Raw genomic sequence first — 27,294 nt, forward strand, 5'->3', positions numbered from 1 at the left:
GTGTGGAAAAACAAAACAAAAAAAACCAAAACACATTAAGTGTACCAGCCATCTCTTGGCCCTGCGCTTTACCTGTTTGAGGGCTCAGATGGGCAAGCCTTTGAGCAGGAAGTCAGGTACTCAGCAGGCACCAGGCAGGAGCTTAAAGAGCGGCCCTTCAGGATGTGAGGCCGGGTTAATCACTATGCCTGACTAAACGTGGGGGTCCTTGGTTGCTCTAGGCTGTGCAAAGCTGGTGTCCTTGAAAGGGATTGCCACGAATCTGCAAACCTAGATAAGGGAGGGTGGCTCCTACTGCTATCCCCAAGCCTCAGGTCCCAGGCCTGGGTAACGGTGGCTCAGATCTGCCGCACCTGGGGAACAAATAACTGCTCCCTCAACCACTTGGATGTCTCCTAATGTCACAAAAGCTGGACTTTCGACCCGATACCTACCAGTAGGAAGTAATCACCCTAGTTATTAGAAGAAACGGAAACACGTAGGCCCACAAGACAAAAGCAGTCGGCTGGTGGTGGGGTGTCTCCGTCAAGCCACCTTCTTTAAGGGAACTGACTTCCAAGTATCCTTGAAAGAGAATCGGAAGAAAATCAACACAGTAGCTCAGTTCTAAGGCAGAACTTCCTTTGCCTCTCTCCTCTGACCGTCCGATTCCTTTGTCCAGCCCTGCAGGACAGACGTGAGGAGGATACCGACTCTACTCAGCACAGGGTAGATACAGCAGGGATCGGTCCAGATGCCCTAGCTCTTGGTTGCCCCGTACTCTCCGTGACTGAAGTAAAAGTCTGTCCCGTCTCCACGCAGTGTATCTTTTACTAAGCCAGCAACAAGCTCCCTGATTCACACTCTCAGGATTGGCAACCTTCTCTTGGTACTCACCAGGACCGTCCTAGCGCTCAGGAGGACACAGAGCGCTACAACCTTCCTTAAACAGAGAAACTGCAGATCCTCTCCGAGGCACGAAGGCGCCGGCCCAGGCTTCGGAGTTCACAGTGGACCGTCGTCGGGTCTGCATTTCTGCAGTCGTGCTGGTCTGGATGGCTCTGGAAGCGCCGGCTTTGAAATGGAATTTTGGCTGGAAGGGGTTGGGCCACACCGGCACAGAGTGGAAGCGTGGTCGCAGGGAGATCCCCCTACACCACCTCATCTCTCCTCCTCCCAATTCTGGCATTTCGCCAGCGCCGCCAGACCAGCCGTTCCCTGCGCCCACACGAGAGGAGCAGGGAGGAGCGGCGCCCCAGGCCGGCCTTCCAGGCTGGTGGCCTCGCGAACTGGGCCCCCAGCGCCCGGGTCCCGCCGGGGCGCGCGCGCTTCCCAAAGCATCCGCGAAGGCCCACAAAGCTAAAGCCGGGGGCCCGCGCCGAGGCCGGGCGAGCACGGAGCGGGGCGGGGCCGGGAGGGCCGCGCGGGCCGGGGGTGTCGGATGTCACCCCCCGCGTACACCTCGGCCGGGAGGCGGGGAAGCGAACCACTGAGATGAGGAGACCTCCTCGGTCCTAGAGCGGTGCAGGAAGTGTCCCAGGGGAGGGAGCCGGAGGGCTCCGGCCTTTCCTTTCCGCGGCGGCCCGGCCTGCGCGGCCCGCCAACCGGGACGCTGCGCAGCGGTGAGTATACCGTGGCTGGGTTTCCCACGTCCTGCTGCCTGAACCCGGATCCTGCTCCCTACTTCCCGCGCTCTGATCCCCAGCCCTGCGCCTGGGTCCTGCTCCCTCTTCTCCGTTTCCCGCGCCCCGGCCCAGATCCCTGCTCCCAGCGCTGCGTCCTTATCGGTGCCCTCAGGGATGAAGCAATACGATTGTCTTTCAGGCGTCTCCATTCGCTCCCAAGCCCAGCTGATGCTTCCTAGATGATCCCAAGACAGGGTTGGCCTGGCCAGGGACCGAGTCTGGCTCATGCAAGAGGAGCCGCCTCGGCCGAGACAGCAGAGAGATCGGGCTGGAAGGTGAGGACCTGCTGCCCTGCTGTCCCAGGCTTCGCGGCGAAGAGCCAGCAAATCTGAGAGAGTGTAAGCGACAGAAACCCCATAGTTCTCCTAGCCTAAAACACCCTCCTCATTCCTTTCCTCGGATCCTGCTCCTTCTGAAACTGCTTTGGGCAAGCCCCGCCCCTGCGGGAGCCCTCCCCTCACTAACGGTAGTTCATTCATAAAGCTTCCGCTCCCGAGGCTCCTGCGCGCCAGGTGCCAGAGTGACAAAGAGGCGCACGCCTGTCTGGCCTCCGGGCTCTCAAAGAGCAGTCCCAAAGCCCAACTGCCGAGGGTGGGACGCTGGGTACCCTATGATGGGGCCAGATCTGAACCATTCAGGGCCCAGCAGGTGGGAGATAGTGGGCGGAGGAAGCTGGGAAGAGAACGGGCGGGGCCCAGATTGGTTTCTTAATACCGAAGTTGAGAGAGTAGTCCCGGTTCAGACTGTTGCTCTCTTGAGTTTTGCTCCGGGTGTTCTGTTTGCTTTTACTTCGGAAATCGAAGGACTACAAAAAAGTTGGGGTTCCAGGTGTTGTTCAGTTGTTTGGTAGCTTTTCTGGTATCGCTTGTCTTCCTGCAAAGTGGTGCTGCCCTGCCGGGAATCTCTTACAGGTGTGGTTGTGAAGGGCCAGTGGCCCTCCCTGGGATTCCCGGAGTCCTAAGAGGGATGTGTGGGTCAGAGAACACTGGTCCAAGTGGATTGGCCGCTCTATGCTGTGCCGCTTGTGTGTTGCTGGGGTGTGTGAGTGTGTTTGTGTGTGTTTATGATAGCCGGGAGCTATAGAGCTGCCCCAGCCCCACTGTGTGTGATGTGTGTGTGTGTGTGTGTGTGTGTGTGTGTGTGTAGTAGTAGTAGTAGTAGTAGTAGTAGTAGTAGTAGTAGTAGTAGTAGTAGTATTCTGTGGCTCTCAGAGTTCCTAGAGAGCTGAAAGCCTGGCCATGACTGCCTCCCTCCTGACCAGGAACGGCTGTGAAGGCAGCCAGCCTTGAACATGATTTGGAGAGAACAAGGGATAGGAGCAGATGTCAGACAAGTAGTTTTTGTTTGTTTGTTTGTTTGTTTGTTTGTTTGCAAGATGGGGTTTCTCTGTGCAGCCTTGGCTGTCCTAGACTCGCTTTGTAGACCAGGCTGACCTGGAACTCACAGAGCTCCACCTGCCTCTGCCTCCGGAGTACCAGGATTAAAGGAGTGCATGACCATGCTTAATAAGATTTTTTTTTTCTTAACTGCATGTATACCTGTGTAGATATCTTTGTGTGAGTGTATGCACTTGACTACAGTGCCCGTGGAGGCCAGAAGGGGTGTTGGAGTCCCTGGAGTTGGAATTACAGGGCTTTGTGAACAGCTGGAGTTGGGGGCTGGGAAAAGTAGTGTGCATTCTTAACCGCTAAGCTGACCCTCCAGCCCCCCAAAACAGATGGTCTGTAAATGGAGGATAAAGATTAGAGTTCCTATGTTGGACTCAGTTGGGTATAAGGCTTATCATATAGCACTGATATTTGGGAAAGGGGAGCAATTTTGGTGCACTAACTCAGGACCCTGTAACTTAATCACCGAGCTGCACAGTGGCCTCACAGTGGTGTCTTAAACAGTGTTATTTCTTTCTGGTAAGCTTCTATAGCTGCCTCTGAGTTCCTTTTCTGCCTGGGAGTGTCTATCCCTGCAGACACACGCTCTGTTGGGCTCTGGCCCATCCACTGTCCTTGTTCCACAATGGTCTTGGGTGACCCTTTCCTTACCCCTCCCCCCCAGTTCAATTTGTGAAGACGTCAGGAACAAAGACAGTTACTTTGGCTCCAGAGTTTCAAGATTGTGGCCTGCTGGGTCTATATCCTCCAGGAGGACCTATTCACCAAAGGTATCACAAACCTTGGTTACATGTATCTGCCCGTGACCTTGTTGTGCTCCCTGGATACTGGAAATGCCAGTGTCCTGTTGAAATGCCACCACTTTCCTCCCAGATTGCCTGCCTTCCTCATAGCCACCTCATTGCTCTACATGGAGTGATGCTTGTATTCCCATGTGAAAGGACCAACCACACCAACACTGCTTCCATTTCCCAGGGATTCCTCCAAGGGCTGGTGTCCCATGGGCTCTGCCTAGAACCCCCTCAGAAACAACCACAGGAAACCAGAGCATTGAAGCCAGTGATTTTTGTTTGGAAATAGGGTCGTCTTCTGCTGCTGACCCCCATCAAATCCCATCATGCCCACAGCCCTGTGCCCTCGAGTCTTGGCTCCAAAGGAAAGCGAGGAGCCCAGGAAAATGTGGAGTCCTCCTGGAGAGAACCCCAGCCCTCAGGGTGAGCCTCCCAGCCCAGAGTCCTCTCGACGCCTCTTCCGCCGGTTCCGGTACCAGGAGGCCGCAGGCCCGCGGGAGGCCCTGCAGCGCCTCTGGGAGCTGTGCCGGGGCTGGCTTCGGCTCGAAAGGCACACAAAGGAGCAGATCCTGGAGCTACTGGTGCTGGAGCAGTTCCTGGCCATCCTGCCGTGGGAGATCCAGAGCTGGGTGCGTGCCCAGGAGCCTGAGAGCGGAGAGCAGGCTGTGGCTGCTGTAGAGGCTCTGGAACGGGAGCCAGGGAGACCCTGGCAGTGGGTGAGCACCGGGCATCTGGGAGAGGGGAGCCCTGTCGACCCTGTGAGACTCCTGGCCCCGAGATGAGAGATTCTGTCCAGACACAGTGTTTGGTTTCCTAAGAAAGCAAACGTTGCTCTCTCTGAAGTCTGAGTTGAGGTGATAGTTGCCTGTCCAGTCCATAGCCGGCAAGACCAGAAGGGAAGAAGACCTCCCCAGACCCGTGCAGAGCCCACAGGCGGGGCTCGGTCACAGCCTCTCCACCAGGCCCTGACCTGTGCTCTCTGGGATTGCAGCTCAAGCACTGTGAAGACCCTGTGGTGATTGACGATGGCGATGGGCCTGGGCCTCAGGACCCTGAACAAGAAGGAATGTCGGCAGAGTCCCAGAGCAGCCCTGATGCCCAGCCTGTGGCCCTAGCGCAGGGCCCAGGGCTCCTAAGCAGACTGCCAGGCCAGCCTAATGAGGACCCAGGTATGCAGCTGTAGTGTGAGGTGGGGAGGGGTTCTAGACCATCAGTGTGCTCTGATGTTGACTAAGGTCATGGCCTTTTTACATTTGCAATTTTTTCTTGTCTCCTCTGAGCTATGAGCTTTGATCATGGTCTGGGTCCTTCCACAGAGCAACGGACACTGAGTCTTTTCTTGGTATTGAGTCCTCCCACAGGGAAGGCCTGTGTGAGCAGATGGTGTAAGGTCTTTCTTTGAGGGTGTTCTCAGTGGAGACAGAGATAGTCACTGTAGGACCAGCACCTATGGACTGTCTTCTGTCTTCTCAAAACCACATTTTCTCGGCTGAGTTACCCTGCAGCTGTAAGACTATCTAAAACCCCCTGGGAGGGAACAGTGGCCTCTGGCAGATGGCCCTAGTGCCCTGTGGCAGAGGGCTTGAGTGTCTGTTCAAAGCATCCAGCAGCTGCAAAGATGGGGTGGGGGGGGGGGGGGGTATAAGTGTAGGTCATCTCTTGGTTCCTTGAGGTTTGAGCCCAAGGACAAGGAATAATTCTCCAAAGTCCCCTGTTCCTCCTAACGGGAAACGTAAGTGCACTCCTGAGGTTTTTTTTTGGTTTTTTGGGTTTTTTTTGTTCGCTTCTTTTTTTGTGGCTTTTGGAGACAGGATTTTTCTTTGTAGCCCTGGCTATTCTGGACTTTGTAGACCAGGCTGGCCTCTCAGAGATGTGCCTGCCTCTGCCTCTGAGTGCGGGGATCAAAGGCGAGCGCCGCCATGCCCATCACATTCTTGAGATGTTTCGAAGTCTGGCGTTGGTCTGTCTGTGAGTGGGAGGTAGAGCGTCTGCTCAGCATGTGTAAGCCCCCAGGTCAGCCTCTAGCACCTCACCCGGGCTACAATCAAAGGCTGCCTTCTGGGTTTTCTGTTTTTTCTTCTCCTTTTCTTTCTCCTGAGTACTGCAATTACAGGCCTGCTTGACTGTACTTGACAATAATACTCTTTTTTTGTTTAAAAAAAAAAAAAAAAAGAAAGTGTGTGTGAGAGAGAGAAAGAGAGATTTTCCTGCCTGCAAATGTGTACTGACTTCTGAACAAATCAGAAGTCTTCAGTTCCTCTGTCTGGTGTGTTGGTTGGGTGGGGCTGCACCTGTATTCAACACATGCTTACCTAACACATGCTCCGTGGCTTACTGACAGCAGCTTCTTCTCTCACAGCTGTGAGGCTGCAGTCTGACCTGAAGGACACGCCAGCTGTGGGTCCTTCTGAGCTTCCTTGTTTTAGCAGATAGACAGCTGCTTCTCGATGTATCTTCCATGTGCATAACTGTCTTCCAGCTAACTCTCCTTAGTGATGTCAGTTCTGTTGGGCCTGTGCTTGTGACTTCTCTTTGACTCAATTGAACCTTTATAGGGAGCCTTCCACGTATTCTGAGGTGCCTTGGGTTAGGATTTGAGCATGTGAATCTTCAGGGAACATAGTTCAAACATATCAGGAAATATAAGGAAAGAGCCACTCCCCCAAATGGACAGTACTGTGCAAGCAGCCTTTGCATACCTGTGAGCAGGAATCTTCTCGAACCCCAGTTACATCCACTATCGATTTGGATTGCTTTCTGGGGCTGTCCTCAATGCAGAATTTCCTGGTTAACAGCAGTTGGGAAAACAAACATAATTTACTGGACCTACAGCTTCTAATTGTGCAGCTCTTCCCCCAAAGCTAGGCTTTGTTTCAGGAGAGTGAGACATCGATCCATCCATGACAGGTGGCAGGCATTAGGCATCAGAGCTAAAACTTGTCCTCCAGATACCACAAAGAACTTGAAAACTTTGCTTGGGAAATCTACGATATAACATGATGACCATAGTTAGAAGTAATGCACATTACTCTCTGTTCACTGAGATCAGGTCTCATTAGCCTGGATAACTCAAGCTGGCCTTGGAGTTTGGACGATTGTTCCTCAGCCTACCAAATTCCGGGATTGTCGCTCAGCTCCACCCTGTTAAGTTTTTAAAGTTCCATATATGAGCAAGATTGAGCCATGCTAGTCAGCCTGTGCTTGGTTTATTTCTCTTACGGTATGCTTTCCAGGGTCATTCCTGTTGCACAGGTGATAGGATTTCACCTTTTTATAGCTGAATAGTATCTCAAGTGCTTGCATATTCTTTTTGTCTCTGTCCCTAGTTTTTTTGGACAGGTCCTCCTGATTGCCATGGAACTTGTTATGTGGACTCAAACTCACAGAGATCCACCTGCCTTTGCTTCTCAAGTGTTGGGGAAAAAAAATCTTTTAAGAGACAATATGCAGTTGGATGTGGCGGCACACACGCCTTTAATATACACACACACACACTCACACATATATAAAGTGTTCGCTTGTGTTGTGGAGTTTTCAGTTTTTCCCGTCGACCCTTCCTCGTCCTTCTCTTCATTTCTCCTTGTATTCTGCCCCAGTAGCCTCCTTCCCAGTTTGTCTCACATGTATCCCCTGTCCTCCCCGCCCTTTCTTACCTCTTCTTCTCTCTTATAGACCATGTTTTCTTTATCTGTTCATCTGTTGATAAACACTGTGATCTCATAACAGCTATTGTGACTGACTTCCCAGGGAACTTGAGAGTGAGGTTTCCTTTCTTTTGGGTTTATATGCACAATAGGGTGGTTAGGTTGTAGTTTTGCTCTTTTTTTTTTTTTTTTTAAGATCTGCTGTTCTTCCTAATGGCTGTGCTAATTCATGTTCTCAGTAATGGAACAAGGATTCTTTTTCTGCATTCTTACAACTTAGATAACAGTCTTGTGGAGCTTCTGCAGGTATCAAGCTTACAAACAAATAAGGTCCCACATTGGTCCTCGCCTTCACTGAACAACAGGACCACAGTTCTAACCTTCATTTGGCCGTTAAAATATTTGTTATGTGCCTACATAAGGGTGCAAACGTCGTGTGATGGTCAGAAGACAGCTTTTTGGAGTTGGCTCTTTCTGCCGTGCAGGTCCCTGGGATTGAACTCCAGTCATCATTAGCAGCAAGCGCCCTTACTGATTGAACCATCTCACTGGCCTGTGTTTATGGTTTTTTTTTTTTTTTGTTTTTTTTTTTTTGAGACAAAGGTGGTTTCATAATAAAGTCTGGCCATTTCTCCTGCCTCCACCTTCCAAATGCTGGGATTGCAGTCATGTAACACTATACCTGGCTCTTGGGCATATTTTAGCTGCTGAAACAGGTTCCTGGAGCTACAGACATTGAATAGCTAATTGATCGGGCCATCCTAACCCCAGGCATTCCCTGTGATAGCCCCCATTGTCTATCTGAAAAGACTGCCAGGGTCCTTATGGTTTGCAAAGTGCTCATTTTGCAAGTTAAGGCAGAGTGGGGTTCATGCAGAGCACCAGGAATGCTCCCAGTTGCTCCCCTCTGCTCTTTCCTGGAACGTTCTGCAGCTCCGAGCCACCCCTGGACGACTGGGAGGTGTTGGGGACCAGGCCCGGCTCCCGTTGGGACATCTTTTTCATCTCTTCCAGTTCCACAAGATGCTTTCGTTGTTCAGGAGCAGAGTGTGAGGGAAGCCCAGCCGGTGACCACTTGTCAGCTGCCCCCGGTGAGTGATTTCCAAAACCATTCATCTCTGAGTGCCCCACGCTACAGTTTTCTCAGGACCCTGGCCTGCTTGCTCTTTGCCACCGGATGCTCAGCCTTAGCCCAAAGTGCCCAGAACTAAGCTTTATGATGCCCACTGCTCCTGCTGTTTCCTGTCTCTCAGAGTGCTGCTTGCCAGGCCACTCCAGGAAACTGCAGACACACATGTAGGGCCCCTGGAGGAGACTTCTCTGCGTTTCTAAATTCCCCCGGCGAAAAGCAGAAACCACTGCCCCTCACTTCACAAGGTGTGTTTTGATGAGGCGCTACATTTGAGAGACAAAGCATAGCGCTTGGCGTACCAGCACATGACCATGGGTAGGTCACATGGGGCTTCCTTGCTGTGCCCTGTCACTGTTCTTGGCCAAGTTCGCTCGCTTCAGTGTTCTGAGGGGAATGGCTGGTATTTGGAGTGGGCGCAGCTGGGACCTGGTCTCACAGGTGGAGTGCTCATTTCTTCATCGGCCAAGGTTCTCAGCAGACCTCTTAGCTTTTCCGCTCTCATTGCCCTTTCTGCTGCTCAGTGTGATACTGCGGTGTCACCTCCCGCTGGGGAGCTGCAGCCTCCACAGGTGCACCGGTAGAAGACTGTTTAACAAGTGGTGGTGCACAGGCAGGGGGCGGAGGCAGGTGGATCTCTGAGTTAGAGGCCAGTCTGGTCTAAGAGCGAGTTCCAGGACAGCCAGGCCTGCACAGAGAAACCTAGGCTCAAAAGAACAAAACCAACCAACAAAGAACAAGAGACATGCAGGGTTGACAACCCCTCTCAGATGCTTAGGGCTACTGGTGTTGTGGTGATGTTGAAATATTTGCGTACATAAAATGAGAACTTGGGATAAGACCCAAGTTTATGCATTTGATTATTTGTTTCATATATATCTTTTATATGCGAACTGAAGTTCATTTTATTTTATAAGAGTTAATTGTGTCTGCTGCCCTGCGATCTGCCAATAATCATAGGCTTTTGAGGCTAGTTTAGGCTGGGAGTTCTGTCTACGGCCCCAGCTTGTACCCTGCCCTTCACTTTGTAGCATCAAGAGATTTGGGGATTAGGAAACAGATTGTTCATACTAAAGCTTTACTGGTCGTAGATATCAGGACAGAACAGAAACTGTCAAAGGAGAAGGGAAGGCACCTGGTCTGTGAAGAGAAGGGTTTGGTTTGTTTGTTTGAGACAGGGTTTCTCTGTGTAGACTTGGCTAGCTATCCTGGAACTCTGTAGACCAGGCTGGCTTTGAACTCAGACATCTGCCTGCCTCTGCCTCCCAAGTCCTGGGATCAAAGGCATGTGCCACCACCACCCTGGATTCCCTTTTTTTTCTCTGAGACAGATTCTCACACTATACCCCAGGCTAGCCCTGCGCTCACGGCAGTCTTTTTGCCTCAGGCTCCCAAGCCCTAGTAGGTGTGAAGGTGTGTACCACCATGTCTGGCTCTGACATCTTCCTGCTTCTTAGCTGGTTGTTTTCAAGAGCAGGCTCTGCCGGGGCTCTGATGGAACTTCAGCGGAGGGAAGCTACATGGGACAGATGGTTTTCTCTTCCTCCTCTGGCCGAGCCTGAAACGGAATTACAAATGACCCGATCTCTCTTCTCTGTTCTCTGGCCTGGGAATCAGGACATCTCAGAATTTTTTTCTACCATTCCCTCCCCATTTTTAATATTCATTATATATGTGTGAATGTGTACCGTGTAAGTGCCTGAAATTATAAATGATTGTTTGCCACGATGTGGGGTGTTGGGACTCAAACCCAGGTGATGTAAAAGCAACAAGTATTCTTAATTGCTGAACCATCTCTCCAGCCCCTCCCCATTTTCCACTGACCTCTTTCAGAGAAAGCATCCCAGGTGATTTCTGGGTTGTTGTTTTTTTTTTTTTGTTTTTTTTGTTTTTGTTTTTTGTTTGTTTGTGTTTTTCTGTTTTTAAGTAATCTTGTGTTCAGGTCTCATTCCTGCAAAGTTGTAGTCTAAAGGAGGGAGGTTGACATCTCCTTTGGCCCAGTTCCCACACGTGGTAGGGGCAAGAGGATGGTGGGAAGAGACTATCTAGCCACCATGTGGCCTGCTCTGTATTTTTAGAAGTGGCTGGTTTTGGAAAGGCGTAGGCAGGTAGTTCAGGGTTTTTTTGAGCAAGCATAATGTGGCTATAATTTGCACTACCAATTTAAATCGTTGCCAGAGATAAAAGCATTTAGAGATTCTAACAAAGGACTGCAACATAGAACTGTTATTTTTTGTTTTGTTGTTGTTATTTGTTTGTTTGTTTGTTTTTTTAGGACAGGGTTTCTTCTTTGTAACAGCACTGGCTGTCTTGGAACTCACTCAGTAGACCAGGCTGGCCTCAAGACTCAGATCCGCTTGCCTCTGCCTCCCGAGTGCCAGGGGTAAAGCTGTGCCCCACCACTGCCCGGCTGCAGCATAGAACTATCAGGCCAGCCTGTAATCATTATTTTTTTTCTGAACAATGGAAATATTTAGTAACTAACTAAAAATCCACCAACAGACTCAGTCCGGGGAGCTGGGTGGTTTCCTAGTGTTTTCCGCATGGGTCTTTGTTGCCCACCCAGCAGGATGCTCAGCCAGCACGCCTCCTTCACTCTGTTGGTGTACGCACCTCAAGGCGACTTGGTCGTCCTAGCCACTGCTTTTCTAATTGTGTAGTGGAGAGGTCACCCCGTCAGCAAGCTGAGGGGAAAGCTGACCCATGTTGATGAGAGCAGCACTTCATCATTGCAAAAATACTCTTCCCTAAGGGAGTGCAGAGCCAGCCTCCTGTTCCTGGTAAACCCTGTGAAGATTTTGGCCAAATAGAGCCCCCATGGAAAATGAATTGCTTCCGTGATCAAAGAAGGGTTTGGGTGACCCCTGTTGGTTTCTTCGGAGTCAGGTTAGGGTACAGGTGCACCGTCTTGTGTCTTAGGGTCTCTGGGTGGCCATCCTCTCCCCAAGCACTGCAGATTTGGCATGTTTATATGACTTGGTTTTACATGTGTGGTAAGCCACAGGTCGGTCCCACGGGATCCAGGTTAGATCTTAGACAGTCCACTGAGGTGTTTTCTTAAAGCTTTTACTTTTACTTCAGCACCTGCCTGTTAGGCCGTAGTATGGTAAATTTGGGGGAGTAGCTGCCTGCAAGGATGAGCACTTGGCATGGCTTGACTAGAGCTACCAGCTGGCCAGGCAGATGTGAGGTTGGAGTCAGCATCTCTTGATCTTTGACTGACAGTCCTGAGGAGGAGGAAAAGGAGGAGGAAGTGCTGCACACGGTTATTGTGAGAATTTTGCATGGGCTGGAGGTGGTGAGATTCTGACTAAGCAATCCGCTCTGTCTGGACAAAAGGGACAAGAATAATTGTCCACAAAAACCTTGTTAACAACCCAGTGTGCTAGCATGTACCTTTAATCCAAGTACTTGGGTGGCTGAGGTGAATTTTGGTCTATACAGTGAGAGCTTGTCTCAAACAACAACAAAAAGAGGCTGAAGAGATGGCTCAGTGGTTAGATGTATTGGCTGCTTTTCCAGAGGACCTGGGTTGAGAACTGTCTCTTAACACCAGTCCCAGGAGATCTGATGCCCTCTTCTGGCCTTTATAGGCACAGACGTACATGCGGGCAGACTACCCCTATAACAAAATAAATAAATCTTAAAAATTTTTTAATTAAATCTTTTGTTATTTTTTTAATTGCTCACAAATCTTTATTCACTAACGGGGTGATCTTTCCCTCCCCCAGGCTGCTGCCCCTCTTGAGGGTTCCAGCTGAGCTCAGAATCCTATCAGGGGAAGGTCCTGGGGGTGCCTCATCCTTATCGTTGGGTTGCTGGTCTTTGTTGTCAGGAACAAGGTGGGGAGGAGGGACCGCTGGCCATCAGCACTCAGAGCTCCATGATATCCCTAGATGGGGATGCTAGGTAGTAGAGACTTGGCATCCCCCAGCCTCGGCAGTCTAGAGCCTCAGGGATCAGGCTCCCAGGATGGTGCCAGAGAAGCAGCGCTGGACAAGGGGACCTGAGATGTGGTGGGACTTGGGGGAGAGTCTCGGGGGGACTGTAGTAGGGGTGCTCGTTACGTAGGCTGACGCAGGAGAAGTGGGTGGGCATGTTCTCCTCAGGCAGGAACTGCTTGCGCAAGGCTTCCCTGGCGTCCAGTGGTGGCCCATGGCTCCCAACTTAGGGGGCCTCACTCCAGGGGCTGTTGCAGGATCAATACAGTTCCGGGTCCTGCAGATAGAGGGGTGGGATCCAGGCATACCTATTGTTATTTTTAGTGACTTAAGTAACAATCTAAAACACAAGGGCACTAACTAGCTTTATGTAACATAACAAAATTTCAGTCAAAAATACTATCAAGAACAAAATTAGTACAGTAACTATAGAGTAAGCAAAGGGTGTCCAGCAAGAACCAGCAGTTCGAGGGGTTGGAGAGATGCTCAAAAGTTAAGAGCATTTGTTCTTGCAGAGGACCCAGGTCCAGTTCCCAACATTCCCATGGTCCCTCACAACGATCTGTTCCCAGGTTCTCATGGCCTCTTGATCTCTGAGGTCACCAGGCACTCACAGGTTGCAGATACATGCATATAGGCAAAACAGTCATATACAAAAAAGTTGTTTTGTTTTTGTTTTTGTTTTTTTGTTTTTGAGACAGAGTTTTTCTGTGTAGCCTTGGCTGTCCTAGACTTGCTTTGTAGACCAGGCTGTCCTTTGACTCACTGGATTCACCTGCCTCTGCCTCTGCCTCTGGAGTGCTAGGATTAAAGGTGTGTGCCACCATGCCTGGCTACACACACACACACACAAATCTTTTAAATTTTTGTTTTTTTTTTATTAAACAAACAAACAAAAAAATCATGTCCAGCTTATGTCCAGCCAGCACTAGCTCTCTCTGGTCAGAAAGAAGCCCAGAGCCAGTGCCAAACATCCCAGTGATGTCAAGTGGCAAGTGGAGTCACTCTTTTGACTTGGCCACAGCATCCTCACCAACCTTCTGAAAGGTCTTCTCCAGGACATCTGTTCCCAGTAAATGAAACCAGCGGCCTGGGTAGGTAGGAGGCCACTCTCCTTGCTGCAGTACGAAAGATGGTTTTACCGAAGAGGGGTTTTCCTTTAACAGCCTTAATAAGTTCTTAGAAACACCTGAGACTTGCCTTTTCAGCAGCTAAAGAGGCTCGGGCCCCAGAGGAGGATGTTTAAACATCTGTGTTTCCCAAGGGGGTGGATTTGAAATTGCAGAGAACTGAAGGTCAGCCTTTGGACCAAGCAGTGTTGAGAGTTCCTATAAATTTAGCTGAGGCTTTAGTTTCATTTGTCCTTTCTGCCAGCCCAGAGGGCTGGAGGAGGTAGGCACATCTTGAAAGTGTAATGAGACTGGATGGAACCCCAGAAGGCTCAGCTCCCTTGCCCCTTCTACTATGGGAGGACCCTGGGTCTTCTTGGTTTTTCGAGACAGGTTTCTCTGTGTAACAGCCCTGGCTGTCTTGGAGCTCACTCTGTAGACCCAGCTGGCCTCAACTCGCACAGGTCTGCCTGCCTCTGCCTCACAAGTGCTAGGGTTAAAGGTGTGCACCACCACTGCCCAGCAAGGACCCTCAGTCTTTAAACCAAAAAAAAAGAAAAGAAAGGAAAAAATGAAGGAAAGAAAAGCAGGCTCTTAGCAGTGAGCCGCTCTGCTGCACCTTCGCTCATTTCTAGCCTCTGAAGTCATTAGGCATAAATGCCTTGTATTACATGCTGCTTGGCTATGGTTCAGGCCATCATAGCCTCTGCTCCTCCCCTGCTGACACAGCCCTGCTCTGTACTTTCAGAATCGAGTGTCCCCATTTAAGGACATGATCTTATGCTTCTCAGAAGAGGACTGGTCCCTTCTAGACCCAGCACAGACTGGTTTCTATGGAGAATTCATCATTGGAGAAGACTATGGGGTCTCCATTCCTCCAAGTAAGACCTAGATCCCCATGCAGCCAACTGTATGGGAGGCGGGTGGGGCCTTGCTCTGACTGGGAGAGACTACCCCTGGGGTTACGGTGCTGTGGCTGATCTGTTTGCCATCTTACCTTGACAGGAAGCTGTCTTGGCAGGACTCACAGGTGGCTTGTGGGTAACCTGGCTCTCCTAACACATATAGATCAAGCTCATAGCTTTCTGCCCCAGAAACCAAATATGACATCATTCAGTGTTGCCATCAGCTTCCTATCATTCTTGCTGGACCGGCCCTTTCATATATACCCAGTGGGCCTCCGAGAGATAGTCCTAAGCCCTGGCCTGCTCTGTAGTATGCTGCCTTTAATGTTTTGCCCAGTTTGCCCAGGACTTGTTCTCCTCTGTAGCCTCAGTGGTACCTGCCACAGCCCGTTGGCCATCTCTCTTCATCTCTTCTTGGGCTGGACAGGGGTCGCCTCCTTGGGCCTGCCCTAGTTGCCTGCAGCAACAGCAGGTCTCTGTTTAAGCTGTCCTACCTCTTTGTGAACAGACGACTCTGCACTTCAGCCAAACCTCTCACCTGAAGAGGAGACCGGGCTACGGGTTATGGAGCTGACAGACCTCCAGGGAAAAGAAGCACCCCAGGCCTCCTGCTTAGGTGAGTGACATCACAGGTGTAGGGTGGCAGCATGGTAGAGATCATTACAGCCAGAGCACCCCCACAGCTCCCACTCTGTCCTGGCGACCGTGTCTTGCCTCACCCTCTGGATTCTTGTAGGGGAGTGAGGAGTCTGGATTTTGCTGTCGATTGAGATTGTGTTCCTCAGCCAGGGACTATTGTCCATAGTAGCCTTATGTTTGTTTGCACCTGACCAGAAAAGTGGTCAGATGCTTGTGGCTGAGGAATGGGCACAGAACACAATCCCTTTAGGCACTGTGCCTGTCTGCTCCCCACCCATCCACATAGGTGCTGGGAGAATTTCATGGAGAGAGATGAGCTAAGATTCATTTGCACCATGTCTGTGTACCTATAACATGTGGGCGTGTACCTGTGTTTCGAAGGGAAGTAGCCTTGGACAGAATCAACAATGACCTGGGACCTTCATTCCCTCCTATCTCTGCCCTGTAAGCTCACACAGACTATTTGTGGAAGGTCTGTGGCCTAAATGTCTCTACAGGGCCTTCCACGGAAGGTGGCTTTAAGATCAAGGCTGTTGTCTGTAGCAGAACTAGAACCTGCATTCTGCCCAGCTTCAGAACTGAGGTTCCTGGTGTCTGCCCATTTGCAGACTGTCTCCTTCATGCCTGGCCTCAGGAGGGAGCACAGTGACTTCGGGTCTTAGCCTGCCTCTTCCTTAGTTGTTTCTGAGCAGTGATAACCTGTATATGACAAATCCCTTTCTCCATTTTCTCTGGAAAGACCTTCCCAGCCTCCAGACATTCCAAGGAGAAGAAAAAAAGAAACGGGAGGAGCTGCAGGTGCCAGAGCCGCAGTCCTGCCAGCAGGTGGCGCCCAGTCAGAGTCCTTGTCCAGGTGAGGAGCCTGGTGTGAGGTTGTGGTGGGCAGTGACGCAGGGGAGATCGGGTGATGGGCACGTGCCTGTTGACAAGGACATTAGGGACTGAACTGCCGAGGTCCCTGCTGGCTGCTGCTGTGGGGTCACCAGCCTTTTGTTCTGCCTTTGTCCTGCTGTCCACCCCACAGTGGCTGCTCATTGCCTCTCCTGGGTAGATTGTCCAGCACTCCTGCAACACTGTGTAACCCTGTTCTATATGTAGTGACCATAGACGGCCAGAATCCCAAGATGATCGCTGCTGCACTCCCAATGTGGAGTCGTTTGTTTATTTATTTGGTTTGGGGGGGGGGGCAGGGTTTTTCTATGTACACTTGGCTGTCCTAGACTCACTTTGTAGACCAGGCTGGCCTCAAACTCCCAGAGATGCTCCTGCCTCTGCCTCCCAGAGTTCCGGGATTACATGCATGTGCTACCATGCCGGGCTCAGTATGGAGTCTTGAGTCCTAGGGAAAGTAACCACCACCAGAAGCTGACTAGTGTCCTGTCTTTAACATCCTTGGGGACCGGATGTTCTTCTGAATATCACACGCAGGCTCTGCTAAACAGGTCTCTGAGCACAGTGTCACAGTGGCTTCCACAGCTGCCTAGACTCACACACACATTCTCTCTTGATTGTGCGCTTTTGAAGGCAGGATTGGTATGTCCATCTCATACAGTGCAGGGCATACAGCCGTTTGTGCTGAGCTCTCTATCATGTGTATCTATCATTAGAGCATCTTCAAAACGCTGGGGTCTTGGCTATAAACGGGCTATACCTTCACCAATAGCCTCTTCTGAGCTCTCCTCATGGACTCTGACCTTGCCACATGGTACCACGCCTAACTTCTCCGTGATCCCTTCATGCCTTCAAAACCAGCACCTGGGAAACTCCTACGTATTATCAAGTTCAGTCGCCTGTACAGGGTACAGCTGTGGCTCCCTCTGCACTGAGAGCTTCTTCGTGCTGACTCTGAGAAGATGCTGCCCAGGAGATTTCAGCTCGGTGGTGCTGGTCTCTCCTTAATTACCGCTAACTTCTCAGCTCCCGTTGACCAGTATCAATACTCCCAACAAAGCAGAGGATTTTGCTTTAGTAGTTCCTGTTTCTTCTTCATCATGTCTGATTCCTCTCCACAGACCAGAACCACCGAGTCACAATACAAAATCATATACAAATGGCCCTGAGAGTTTTTATATCCCACTGAAACTTTACAGAACTGTTCTTTATTGCCTGTACTGCTCTCAGATTTATCTTAGTGCCCATAGCAACTCACTAAGCTCTGAACACTCAATGCCTTCTCCAGCCCAAAATTCAAATGCTACCACATGGTTCCCAGCCAGCCTGCCAGAGCAGTGCCCTAATGTCCTGGCACCAGCTGATCTTAGTCTATTTTCTATTGCTAATAACACAGTATTCTAAATGATATGAAACATGTGTATGTCTGTGAATATGTACATCAGTCCCCAGTATCTTCAGAGGCCAGAATTGTGTGCGAGATCACCTAGAGCTCACAGGCAGTTGTGAGCTGGGAGTCACAGGCCTGGATTCTTGCATCTGAACTCAGACCATCTTGCCAGTCCTTACATTTCACTTTTTTAAAGGCTTTTCTTGGCTAACGGCTCTGATCCACGGTCAGGGCTAACAGGTAACAGCTTTCTTCCTGTTGGTCTCAGGGTGGCAGAGGCCATCATCACATGGCTAGAGACCCAGCCCAGCCAGCTTCTACAAAGCTGCTCTTGAGATAGGGGAATCCATTATTTGTATGAACAGCGGTGCTCCTTTCAGATCATGATGTTCATTTGCGCTGAGGTCACTGGCCTGCAGTCCAGTGCTCAGAGGCTGTGAGTAGAAGTATGTGGGCTGGTGGGACCCAGACTCATTTCTTTACTGCACATCACCAGACACTGTTTTCTGCAGTTTGTTTGTTTGGTTTTGTTTGTTTTACTCTTGTTGCTGAGACAGGGTTGCTCTGTGCATCCCTGGCTGGTCTGGAACATGTTATGTAGACCAGGCTGGCCTCCATCTGCCTGCCTCTGCTTCTCCAGTGCTGGGATTAAAGATGCGCTGCTGCCGTGTTCAGCTTGCTTATTTTTTTATTTAGGTTTGTTTGTTTGTTTTTTTAACTGTGCTATGGATTGAGCCCAGGGCTTTTGTTTGCTAGACAAGTATTCTGTCAAGCCATACACCCCTAAAAGTTAAGGTTTACTTTTCCTGTGGATTTGTGGGAACTGAGACTCTGTCAGGGCCTGGAGATGTGTCTCAGTGGGAACCTGTGCTTAGTATGTAAGAGCCCCAGAATCAGTCAGCCCAGCCAGCCTCACAGAATAGGAAGGTCCTTAGCTCCAGCTCTAAAGCCACTGCTCTTGCCTATTTGCATGCCTCGCCCCCTTTCCTTCCTTGGCTTGCTAAGGACTGAGCATAGGATATCAGGCATGCTTGGCAAGTGCTCAGTCACTGAAGCACCGCCTCAAGCCTCACCCTGGAAAAAATAACAGGGACAGCAAACAAGCATTGCTTATGTCTTGTGTATATAGATGCCTTTTGCTTTTTAAATTGTTATCCTACATTTACAGATGTTTTGTGCCTGGGACCCACAGAGGCAAGAGGGTGTTGGATTCCCTGGGACTGGAGTTACAAATGGCTGTGAACCACCATGTGGGTGCTAGGAGTCAAATTCTGGTCCTTTGAAAGAGTAATAAGTACTCTTAACCATGTTTAAAGTGCAAATATATTCTTTTGTTTGGTTTTTATGACTTACTTGAGAAAATCTCATTCTAATCTGGATTGAGTGGATTGAGGACCTGAAAAGGCGGTTTATCAAGAGGCTAAGATGAAAAACAAAGACAGGATTGTCTTCATTTTATTTCACTATAGCTCCTTTCCAGCCTCAGCTTTTCATGTTCCCTCATAGGAGCTCTTAGCCACAGGCTCTGTCCCACATACAGCTGGAGTCTTTTTTTTTTTTTTTTTTTTTTTAATCTCGGGCAGCCTTTTGTTACAGCTGCTTCGTAGAGTCATGCTTGAATGTGTAAACATTTTACATGCCGAAGCACTTAGACTGAAAACTCTTCGCCCTCCCTTACTCTGCTGACTGTCCCCAGCACAGATGCAGCACACCGGCACACAGGTACCACATGCACAGCCCACAGACCATGCCCAGGTAGGTAGAAAGTCAGGCCAGAGTTGTAGGAAGCAAAAATGCGTACAAGTATGGTGTAAATAAAAGATAGATTCACTCTTAAAAAGAATAGCCTAGGTACCCAGGAAAGGACTAGCCCTCCTTGTTGTGGGCTTCTATGGGAGTTGAGCTGTGTGGAAGGCTCGGAAGAGGGCCTGTCAGCAAGCTAGTTACCTGATTGTGCAATAAAAGAGAAGCCATATTTGGCTTAGGAATAACTGTTCTGATTTTTTACCCACACACCACACATAATGCACCCCAATGCCACCACACTCTACCACTTTAAACACCATTCACAAGCGCTGCATATCACAAGTACTACACATGGAGAGACACACGTTACACATGTAGTTCGAACACCCCGCTTACGTCTCTGTTTTGGCCGTAGCTTGTGGAACTGGGCAGTCTGGAAGTCCGTTCACGTCCCACAGCATTGCCTCGTCCATTTTCCCTTCAAGGAACCTCTCACACTGTGTTGGTGTGCAGGCCAGCACAGCTGCAACCCATTCTTCCCGTCTTGGTATGGGGAGAGGCGGGCTGTGTTTTTGAGGATTTCAGCCAACTTCGGGCAGGTCACCATGCATGTGCCGCCTTGGTCAGCAAGCATCCCACAGGAGTGGCTCATGCAGGAGAAGTCTTGCCTAGTTCTAAATTTCAGCACTATCAGAAGGTTTGTGTTCATTTTGGTTTAGGTTTGTTTTAAAATAGCCAAGACTAGCCAGGAATGTGGACCGCCCTTTCAGCTTTGCTTAGTTTGTACCTGAGGCCACACGCCTGGACCTGTCACCTGCCCTCTCCTGCATAGACGTCTCTTTTCCTCTTATATTCGTTCCAGACCCACCGGTACAGTCTCATTTTAGCTGCACTATCTCTCAAAAGGCCCCGTCTTCAAATACAGTCACATTCCCACATCTTGGGAATTAGGGTTTAGCGTGGGTTTTTTGGGATGATGTCGTTGATAATGCTTCTCTCCCTGGCATCCTGCCAAGTTCATGTCCTTCTCACATGCAAAATACATTTACCTATTTCTGGTGCAATGGTAGTCCCCATTGTTGAGAGGTCATTTGAGCCCAGGAGTTGAAGCCTAGCTTAGATAGCGCAGTGAGGCCACACAGATCTATTACAGCACCAACTTCTGTCCAAACTCATCTAAAGCAGGTGTGATTGAGACTTTAGGTCTCACCCTAACATAGACTCCTTTCCAGATATAAAGCAGATAAGCTGTGTATAAGGACAAGGGTAAGACAGATGCTCTCCTTCCAAAATAGAAAAGAAAGAAAACTCCCAAACACATGAAACCTAATGGGGCAAGTTCTGCTAGATTCTGAGCTGAAGAAGACCTTTGGCTTGGTGCTGGCCCAAGGCCAAGGCAGGCTGACACTGAGCAGAATTGTCCCCAGTCCCCAGGGTATGCTCTGTGAGTCCTTGATGGCAGTGCTACTATTGTTGGTCCCTAAGGAACCTTAGGGCCATTCTTAACTCTTCTCATAGAGTAAACCATATGTTTAACAGCAAAGCCTGTATGGTAGAAAGCCAGAGCTGCAGGCTTCCTTTGTTGTATCCTCTTTGCTCCTTTTAGTGTAAAATCTTCAAAGAACCTTGTTGGCCTCCATCCCATACAGTCCAGAGGGTGTGGGCACCAGCCAAGGAGCTCCTCCTACACGGGTCTCTCCCAAATAGCTGCATCTCTGTTCTGGCTGCTGAGGGGATTGGCAGGGTTCTGGGAGGCCCAGGCACTCTCTACCCAGTGTTTACTGAGCCACATTTTGAGTTCTCTCTAGAAAGCACCCTTTTCTTTTGAAGTATCCGTCCTCCTGTGGTTTGAGTATGGCTTGAGCAGCTCACCCTTTCTAGCTCTTTCTGAACTCTGGCTGGCTGGTTCATTTCTGCTGCTCCGGCTCAAACTCCTCTCCAAGCTGACTGTTTCAAACTGGCTTCTCACAGCTTCTTCTGTTTGGCCTCACACTAACTCTAGCAATCTGTTACAATCTTCTGGCTCCTTGTCATTCTCTGGCTCTTCTGTCTTCACCTGTGTCCAGATTGTTCTCTCTACAAATTCTTTGTAAAACTGTCCTGATAAAAATGTCTCCTCCATTCCTCCATTCTCTCTTTCTCTCTCTCTCTCTCTCTCTCTCTCTCTCTCTCGGTGTGTGTGTGTGCTGCTCTCTTAGGTAACGTCTTTTTTCTCGTGTGTGTGTGTGTGTGTGTGTGTGTGTGTGTGTGTGCGCGCTGCTCTTAAGTAACCTCTTTTTTTCTCATGAGAACTGGATATTTTCTCTTTCTATCAAATCTTTCTCTGATTTGTCACTTTGCCTCTCAAATAGAAATCACTTTTAAACAAGGGTGCTTCCTTCTACAAACTAATTTTACCTTCATTGTTCCAGCTTAAAGATGTGTACTAAGGCCATGTCTGTATTCCAGCCAGAGTAGTCACGTTGCTGGTTTAAAATCCCTCTACAAACATGCACCTTAAACATTCTTCCAGTCTATCCATTTCCCAGTTCCAAAGCAGCTTTCACATTTCCTCATGCTTCTTACAACCATATCCATCCTTTATGGTATCAAAAGCTGTGAGGCTGAGGCTTGTTACAGCTCACCACAGATGGAGCTTTTCTATCTTTAATGTGTGTGGATGTGCCAGTGAGGCCAGAAGAGAGTGTCAGCTCCCCTGGAAGTGAGACTTTTGTGAGCTGCCTCATGGGTGCTGGGATTTGCACCTAGGTCTTCTGGAAGAGCAGCCAGTGTTTAATAACAGAAAAGTTTATCTCAGCCAGGTATGGTGGTGCACATCTTTAATCCCAGGCAAACGGATCTCTGTGAGTTAGAGGCCAGCCTGGTCTACAAGTCAGGCCAGGACAACCAGGAATCTATTAGACAGAAAAACCCTGTCCCCCCCCCCCCCCCCCCCCCAAAAAAAAAAAAAAGGTTCTTTAGGTTCTGAGGCCACTAGTGCAGGATCAAGGTCTTGTTAGGGTAGGCTTCCTTTCAGGCCTTCCCTTCATCCTCCAGCTACCTTTTCACTACAAACTACATAGTCTCTGCATCAGGTTTCCTCTTAAGAGAAACACAGGCTGTTTGGGGGCTACCTATTAGCCTCATTTTAGCTTTCCTCTGTCTTTTCATATTTAAAACTAGGGTTTCCTTATCTTCTCCTATATGTGCTTTGCACACATTTCTTCCTCTTACCCTCTTGCTCATCCTGCTGGTCACTTCCTTACAAGTAGTTTCCTTTCTGCTTGAGGTATTGAATATTGAAGGTAGAGTCTTGTGTGTGTTAGGCAAGTTCTTCTACTGAGTTAGCCAGGCTAGCCTTGAACTAACTCTGTAACCCTGCCAATTCTTAAACTTTGGTTTTTTGAGACAGGGTTTCTCTGCGTAGCCCTGGCTGTCCTGGACTTGCTTTGTAGACCAGGCTGGCCTGTAGATTTTTGTTTTTTATTTGTGTGCACATGTGTATATATACATGCATGTGGAGGTCAGAAGAGGTCATCAGAGTGCCTGGCTCTGGAGTTCCAGGTTGTGAGCCACCTGATCTTGGTGCTTGAAACCAAACTCAGATCCTCTGGAGCAGCAGCAAGCACTCTTAACTCCTAAGCCATCTCTAGCCTTCCTTTCCCAGTTCTAGGTTCTACATATAAGTCAACCTGCCTTTTGCAAAACTTATCTCCAAATTCAGTGGCATTTTGCTATCTTGGAGATTACTTCAGCAGTTGAATGTTTGAGTTTTGGGGCACAGTCCATTCAGTTGGGACAGACATGATTTCATCTCCCAATGAATAAAGAAGAGACCTTTGTAGTCTACTGTAGCACTTTTCCCCCCAACTGAAACCTAGTAGTAATTAATAGAAGAAAGTTGTCATTAACAGGCTCAACAGGTACCCTCCAGTGAGGGTCTAGAAAGTGTTTCACCTCTCGAGTTGCCCCACCAGCAACCTGGAAGATAGAGCATTCATGGTCGTTTTGGCCATATATATATATGACCCCCCCCCCCCCCCCCACACACACACACACACACGACCAGAAAAGCCACCTGGCTAGAATGAGACCTCTCAGGTGGAAAACCAAGAGGAGAAATGAGCTTTGAAGCCCAGCTTCTATCTCCATTAAGCAGGTTTAGGTTGGGGAACAGTGAGGGTCAAGTCCCGCTCCCTCCTTCTTCCTGGGATATGTTCCTGTGATTGTAGAGGCTGTGTCACGAGAAATACACTTGTTAGAGTCCAGGATCAAAGGGGGCTATGCTCACCTTAACTCTGACATAACCTCTGACCCCCTGGGGTCCTTTGCACAGCGCCCAGTTAAGTAAATATAAATGCCGTGTTAACATTTTTTCACAGGCAGGTGCCAGTTCTTCGAATTTTAGGTCCCGGTAGCTCAGGAAGAAGTGCTTTGGAAGTAAAAGATTAGGGAAAAATAGCAAGAAAGCCAGAAAGAACGATCCGGTTGCTACAACACCAGCAGCCGTTGCTGGGCAGCCAGACCCTCAGGAGTCAGAAGGACGCTACAGTGCCAGGATGTCTGGACCCCCAGTTAGGGGCTTCTGTGCAGGGTTTCTGAGGGCTGGGGCGGGAAGTGCTCTGGACAATTCCACTGACCATACTGGTTCCCTGCAGCAGGAGGTGACCCACCACCCCTCAAGAACAGCCTGGACCAGGAGGTGACCATCGAGATAGTGCTGTCCAGCTCTGGGGATGAGGACTCCCAGCACAGCCCGTATTGCACAGAGGAGCTGAGGAGCCCTACAGAAAACCCCCCCAGTCTCCCGACCTTCCGGAACAGCGCTGGGGCTGGGGCTGGGGCTGAGGCTCGAACCTCACCGAGGAAGTCTTATGTGTGTCCAAACTGTGGGAAGGTCTTCCGCTGGAGGGTCAACTTCATCCGGCACCTGCGCAGCCGCAGAGAGCAAAAGCCACACAAATGCTCAGTGTGTGGGGAGTTATTCAGCGACAGCGAGGACCTGGATGAGCACCTGGAGACCCACGAGGCCCAGAAGCCCTACAGGTGCACTGTCTGCGGAAAGAGCTTCCGCCTCAACTCACACCTGCTCTCCCACCGACGGATCCACTTGCAGCCAGCCCGACAGCAACCCATGAGGAAGAGTGAGGAGGATACATTGGAGACCGAGGGCACTGGTGCCCGTGCCCTGCTGGAGAAAAGCAAGGCCAAGCTGGGCTTCCAGTGCGGGGACTGTGAGAAGAGGTTCCAGCGACACGACTATCTGGTGAGACACCGCAGACACTGTCACCTGAAGAGTGAGGCCCGTCCCCTGCAGTGTCGGTACTGTGTAAAAACTTTCCGCCAGAACTATGACCTCCTCCGCCATGAGCGCCTGCACATGAAGCGTCGCTCCAAGCAGGCCCTGAACTCATACTGAGCAGGGTGTGGTCGCGCAAGCTAGCCCCTGCCCCAGCACAGAGCCCTCACCACCTGCCCTTTGCTCTCAGGTAGTGTCCAACTTCTGGTGCCATGTCTCTTCCTCCCCAGATAAAAAGTAGCCCCCTGAACATTCCTTCTACTGTGCCAAAACCCAGGGAGGCGAGGCCACTCCAGCCTCAAGATCTGCCTCTTAGAGACCTCCAGCCCTTAGAGACACTGGACTGTCCCTGTCCCAATGTCTTCTAAGGTTGGCGTGTGTACAGTAGGGAGCCGGCCAAAAGCACTGACCCTGGCCTGTCCTCAGAAGTCAGCCTGAGGTCACTGTGTCCAGGGGAGCATCCCAGAGACCCACAGATGGCCAGGCCACTGACCAGATAGGGATCAGGAGGTCATTTTAAAACATTTTTAAAGTTTATGCATCTATCCCAACTTGTCTTCTTTGTGCTCCAAAGATCCTTCGTAAACGTGTGATAGAAACTAACTGCCTGTCACTACTCACTCAGATCCACCCCCACCCCACCCCCGTTCTATCTAGGAGTTGAGAGCTTAGCCCTCGGGGCTCTGCTGCTGGTTGAGCCAAACCCTGGGACAGAAGCTTCTGTGAAGTCTTGTCCTTCATGGGTAGTGACTCGTTTGTTTAGTTTCCTAGCACAGTTGTAACTAGTTCTAAGCACAGGCTCGTCTAACAGCACGTGGCATTGTCACAGTTATGGAAACTGCAGGCCAAGTCTGGTGTCAGCGGGGTTGGTTCTTTCTGAGGCTAGAAGAGGGAATTGTCCTGGGGTCTGATGGTCACCAACACTTGACTGTACCCCTGGGCTTATACGAAGATCTCCATCTTCATCTCCACTGTGTCAGTCTCCAAACTTAACCTTTTGTACAAGGATCCCAGTCTTTAGGTTGGGGCTCACCAGGTCTGCTGCAGCAGAACCCCGCCTTCATCTGGAGTGTCCATTTCCAAATACAGTCATATCCCGAGGTCCTAGGAGTAAGGACTTCAATACTGGGGTTTGAGTGGACATAGCCACAACTCCAGATAATTCCGTGGTGCTGTTGCTTTTCCTGCCTCAGATGAACCAATGCAAACTTGAGGCGGCTTGCTTGCCATTCCTTTGAATGTTGGGTTCAATCCTAGTTCTGCTTTCTTCATTGCTGCTGTCATCTGCAAGGAAGAGTCTTCATCCATGGCCTTTAATTCAGAGCCTGAGATTCTAGGAGTGGTTGTTGGTAGGAAACCTCAAGCAATCAAAAACATGGTCTTACTGTCCTGGCACACTGGTGTTGGCCAGGTGACTGACTGGACCTGAGAACTGCAGCCAGGCTGGTTCTGTAGGCTGTGCCAGCTCTCAGCAGTCAGGAGGTCTGGGAAAATGAATTCAAGGCCTCTGGTGCTCTCTGTCCTGATTTCAAATCAAGAAGCCTCTATTCCAGACCCTATGAAAGAGTATAAGACTCTATGACAGTTTCCTTTTTTGCTCAGTGCATTGCCCAGAAATAGTAAATGCAATAAAAAAACATTTGGTCACACCTTGGACAAGAAATAAACTGTTGAAGCTCTTAGTTTCTAAATGGCTTTCTTCTCTTCTTGTGTCTGGAAAGGGAGACGTTGGGTCTCTGTGGTCAAGGGAGGGAAGACTTGCACCCAGAGGCAAGTGTTTCTGTCCCCTGTCTACCCCTGCGCTCTTGCCTGAGGCTTCACAGATACCTAAAGGGGGAGTGTGGTGCTATTAACTTGTGCGCTTGACAATCAGCTAATACACAGAAGTACAGGGGTTAGGAAAGGGGGTATCCCAACCGCACACCAAATGCTGCCAGGGAGCCCTCACCGCTGCCCGAAGTCCACTGGGGGGTCACTTCTGCCTGCACTAGGAGCCCTGTGTGACGCAAATCCCAGGTTTCTTCCTCTCAGGAGGAAACGGTTAACTGTCGTGAGGAGCGGTGGCAAACCTCCACTAAGCACCTGACTTTACTGGACCAGATTGGTCTTCATCTCCCTTCGGGCCTGCTGCTTGTCTGAAGCCTCAGCTGAGAACAGCCAATTCACTTGTCTTCTCATGTAGCCTGCAGAAGGCTGCAGGTTGGGACCCTACATCTGAGAAGCCTCCTTCCATGCGCTTGATTCCTTGGCATCCCATAGCTGGCACAAGTGCATTATAAAGATTCATTGAACTGAGATTCCTGTTAGACTCCACTCAACACAGGATGAAGCTGGTTATGGGAACACAGGTTTGTGAGCCCAGCAACTCATGATCTGGGGGCAATCACCTACACAAGTTTCGGGGGTCCTAGAGATTTGGCTCAGCAATTATGAGCAGTCTGCTCTCCCAGAGGTCCTGAGTTCAATGCTGAACAACCACATGGTGGCTCATCCATGCATACTGGGATCTGATGTCCTCTTCTGGTGTGCAGGTGTACATTTATAAGTGCTCTCAGTTATATAAATAATCTTTAAAAAAAGAATAATGACTTTTACCATGAATGTATTACTCGGTCTAAGAAAAATATATGAATTCAACAACAAAGTTTTTGAATGGTTGAGTTTTTTAATAGCTTAGTGGTAAAAGAAAACAAACAGTTGCCTGATGTGCGAGGCCCTGACCTTAGTTCCCAGTACTACAAAATAGCATTTGAAGCCATGGATGGTGAGTGACTTCAAG

The 27,294-nt window shown here is 49.8% G+C and overlaps 1 protein-coding gene across 7 annotated transcripts; it reads left to right on the plus strand.

Moving 5' to 3' along the window:
* The first annotated feature begins 1,543 nt into the window (after positions 1-1,543).
* Positions 1,544-27,141, plus strand: Znf496 (zinc finger protein 496). 7 transcript variants are annotated; one of them, XM_055594141.1, is made up of 10 exons: positions 1,544-1,601; positions 1,804-2,002; positions 3,717-3,822; positions 4,133-4,472; positions 4,835-5,012; positions 8,502-8,578; positions 14,415-14,547; positions 15,080-15,187; positions 15,950-16,063; positions 23,875-27,141. In XM_055594141.1, the coding sequence occupies exons 4-10, from the start codon at positions 4,170-4,172 to the stop codon at positions 24,633-24,635; spliced, it is 1,674 nt and encodes a 557-aa protein (XP_055450116.1). In that variant the 5' UTR covers positions 1,544-1,601; positions 1,804-2,002; positions 3,717-3,822; positions 4,133-4,169; the 3' UTR covers positions 24,636-27,141. The 7 variants fall into 7 exon arrangements, with proteins under 7 accessions (XP_055450116.1, XP_055450109.1, XP_055450114.1 ...); XM_055594134.1 differs by having other exon boundaries at positions 1,545-1,601; positions 4,133-4,559; XM_055594139.1 differs by having other exon boundaries at positions 1,545-1,601; positions 4,133-4,559; positions 23,878-27,141.
* The last annotated feature ends 153 nt before the right edge of the window (positions 27,142-27,294 follow it).

Source organism: Psammomys obesus, unplaced genomic scaffold (assembly GCF_907164565.1).
Source record: "Psammomys obesus unplaced genomic scaffold, mPsaObe1.curated_primary_1811, whole genome shotgun sequence".
Taxonomy (NCBI): domain Eukaryota; kingdom Metazoa; phylum Chordata; class Mammalia; order Rodentia; family Muridae; genus Psammomys; species Psammomys obesus.

Coding starts and splice junctions, on each gene's coding strand:
- Znf496 (XM_055594134.1), top strand. CDS start 4,170: ATGCCCACAGCCCTGTGCCCTCGAGTCTTGGCTCCAAAGGAAAGCGAG. Junction 14,548..15,079: donor TGGGGTCTCCATTCCTCCAA/GTAAGACCTAGA, acceptor CTTTGTGAACAG/ACGACTCTGCACTTCAGCCA. Junction 16,064..23,874: donor CAGTCAGAGTCCTTGTCCAG/GTGAGGAGCCTG, acceptor GGTTCCCTGCAG/CAGGAGGTGACCCACCACCC.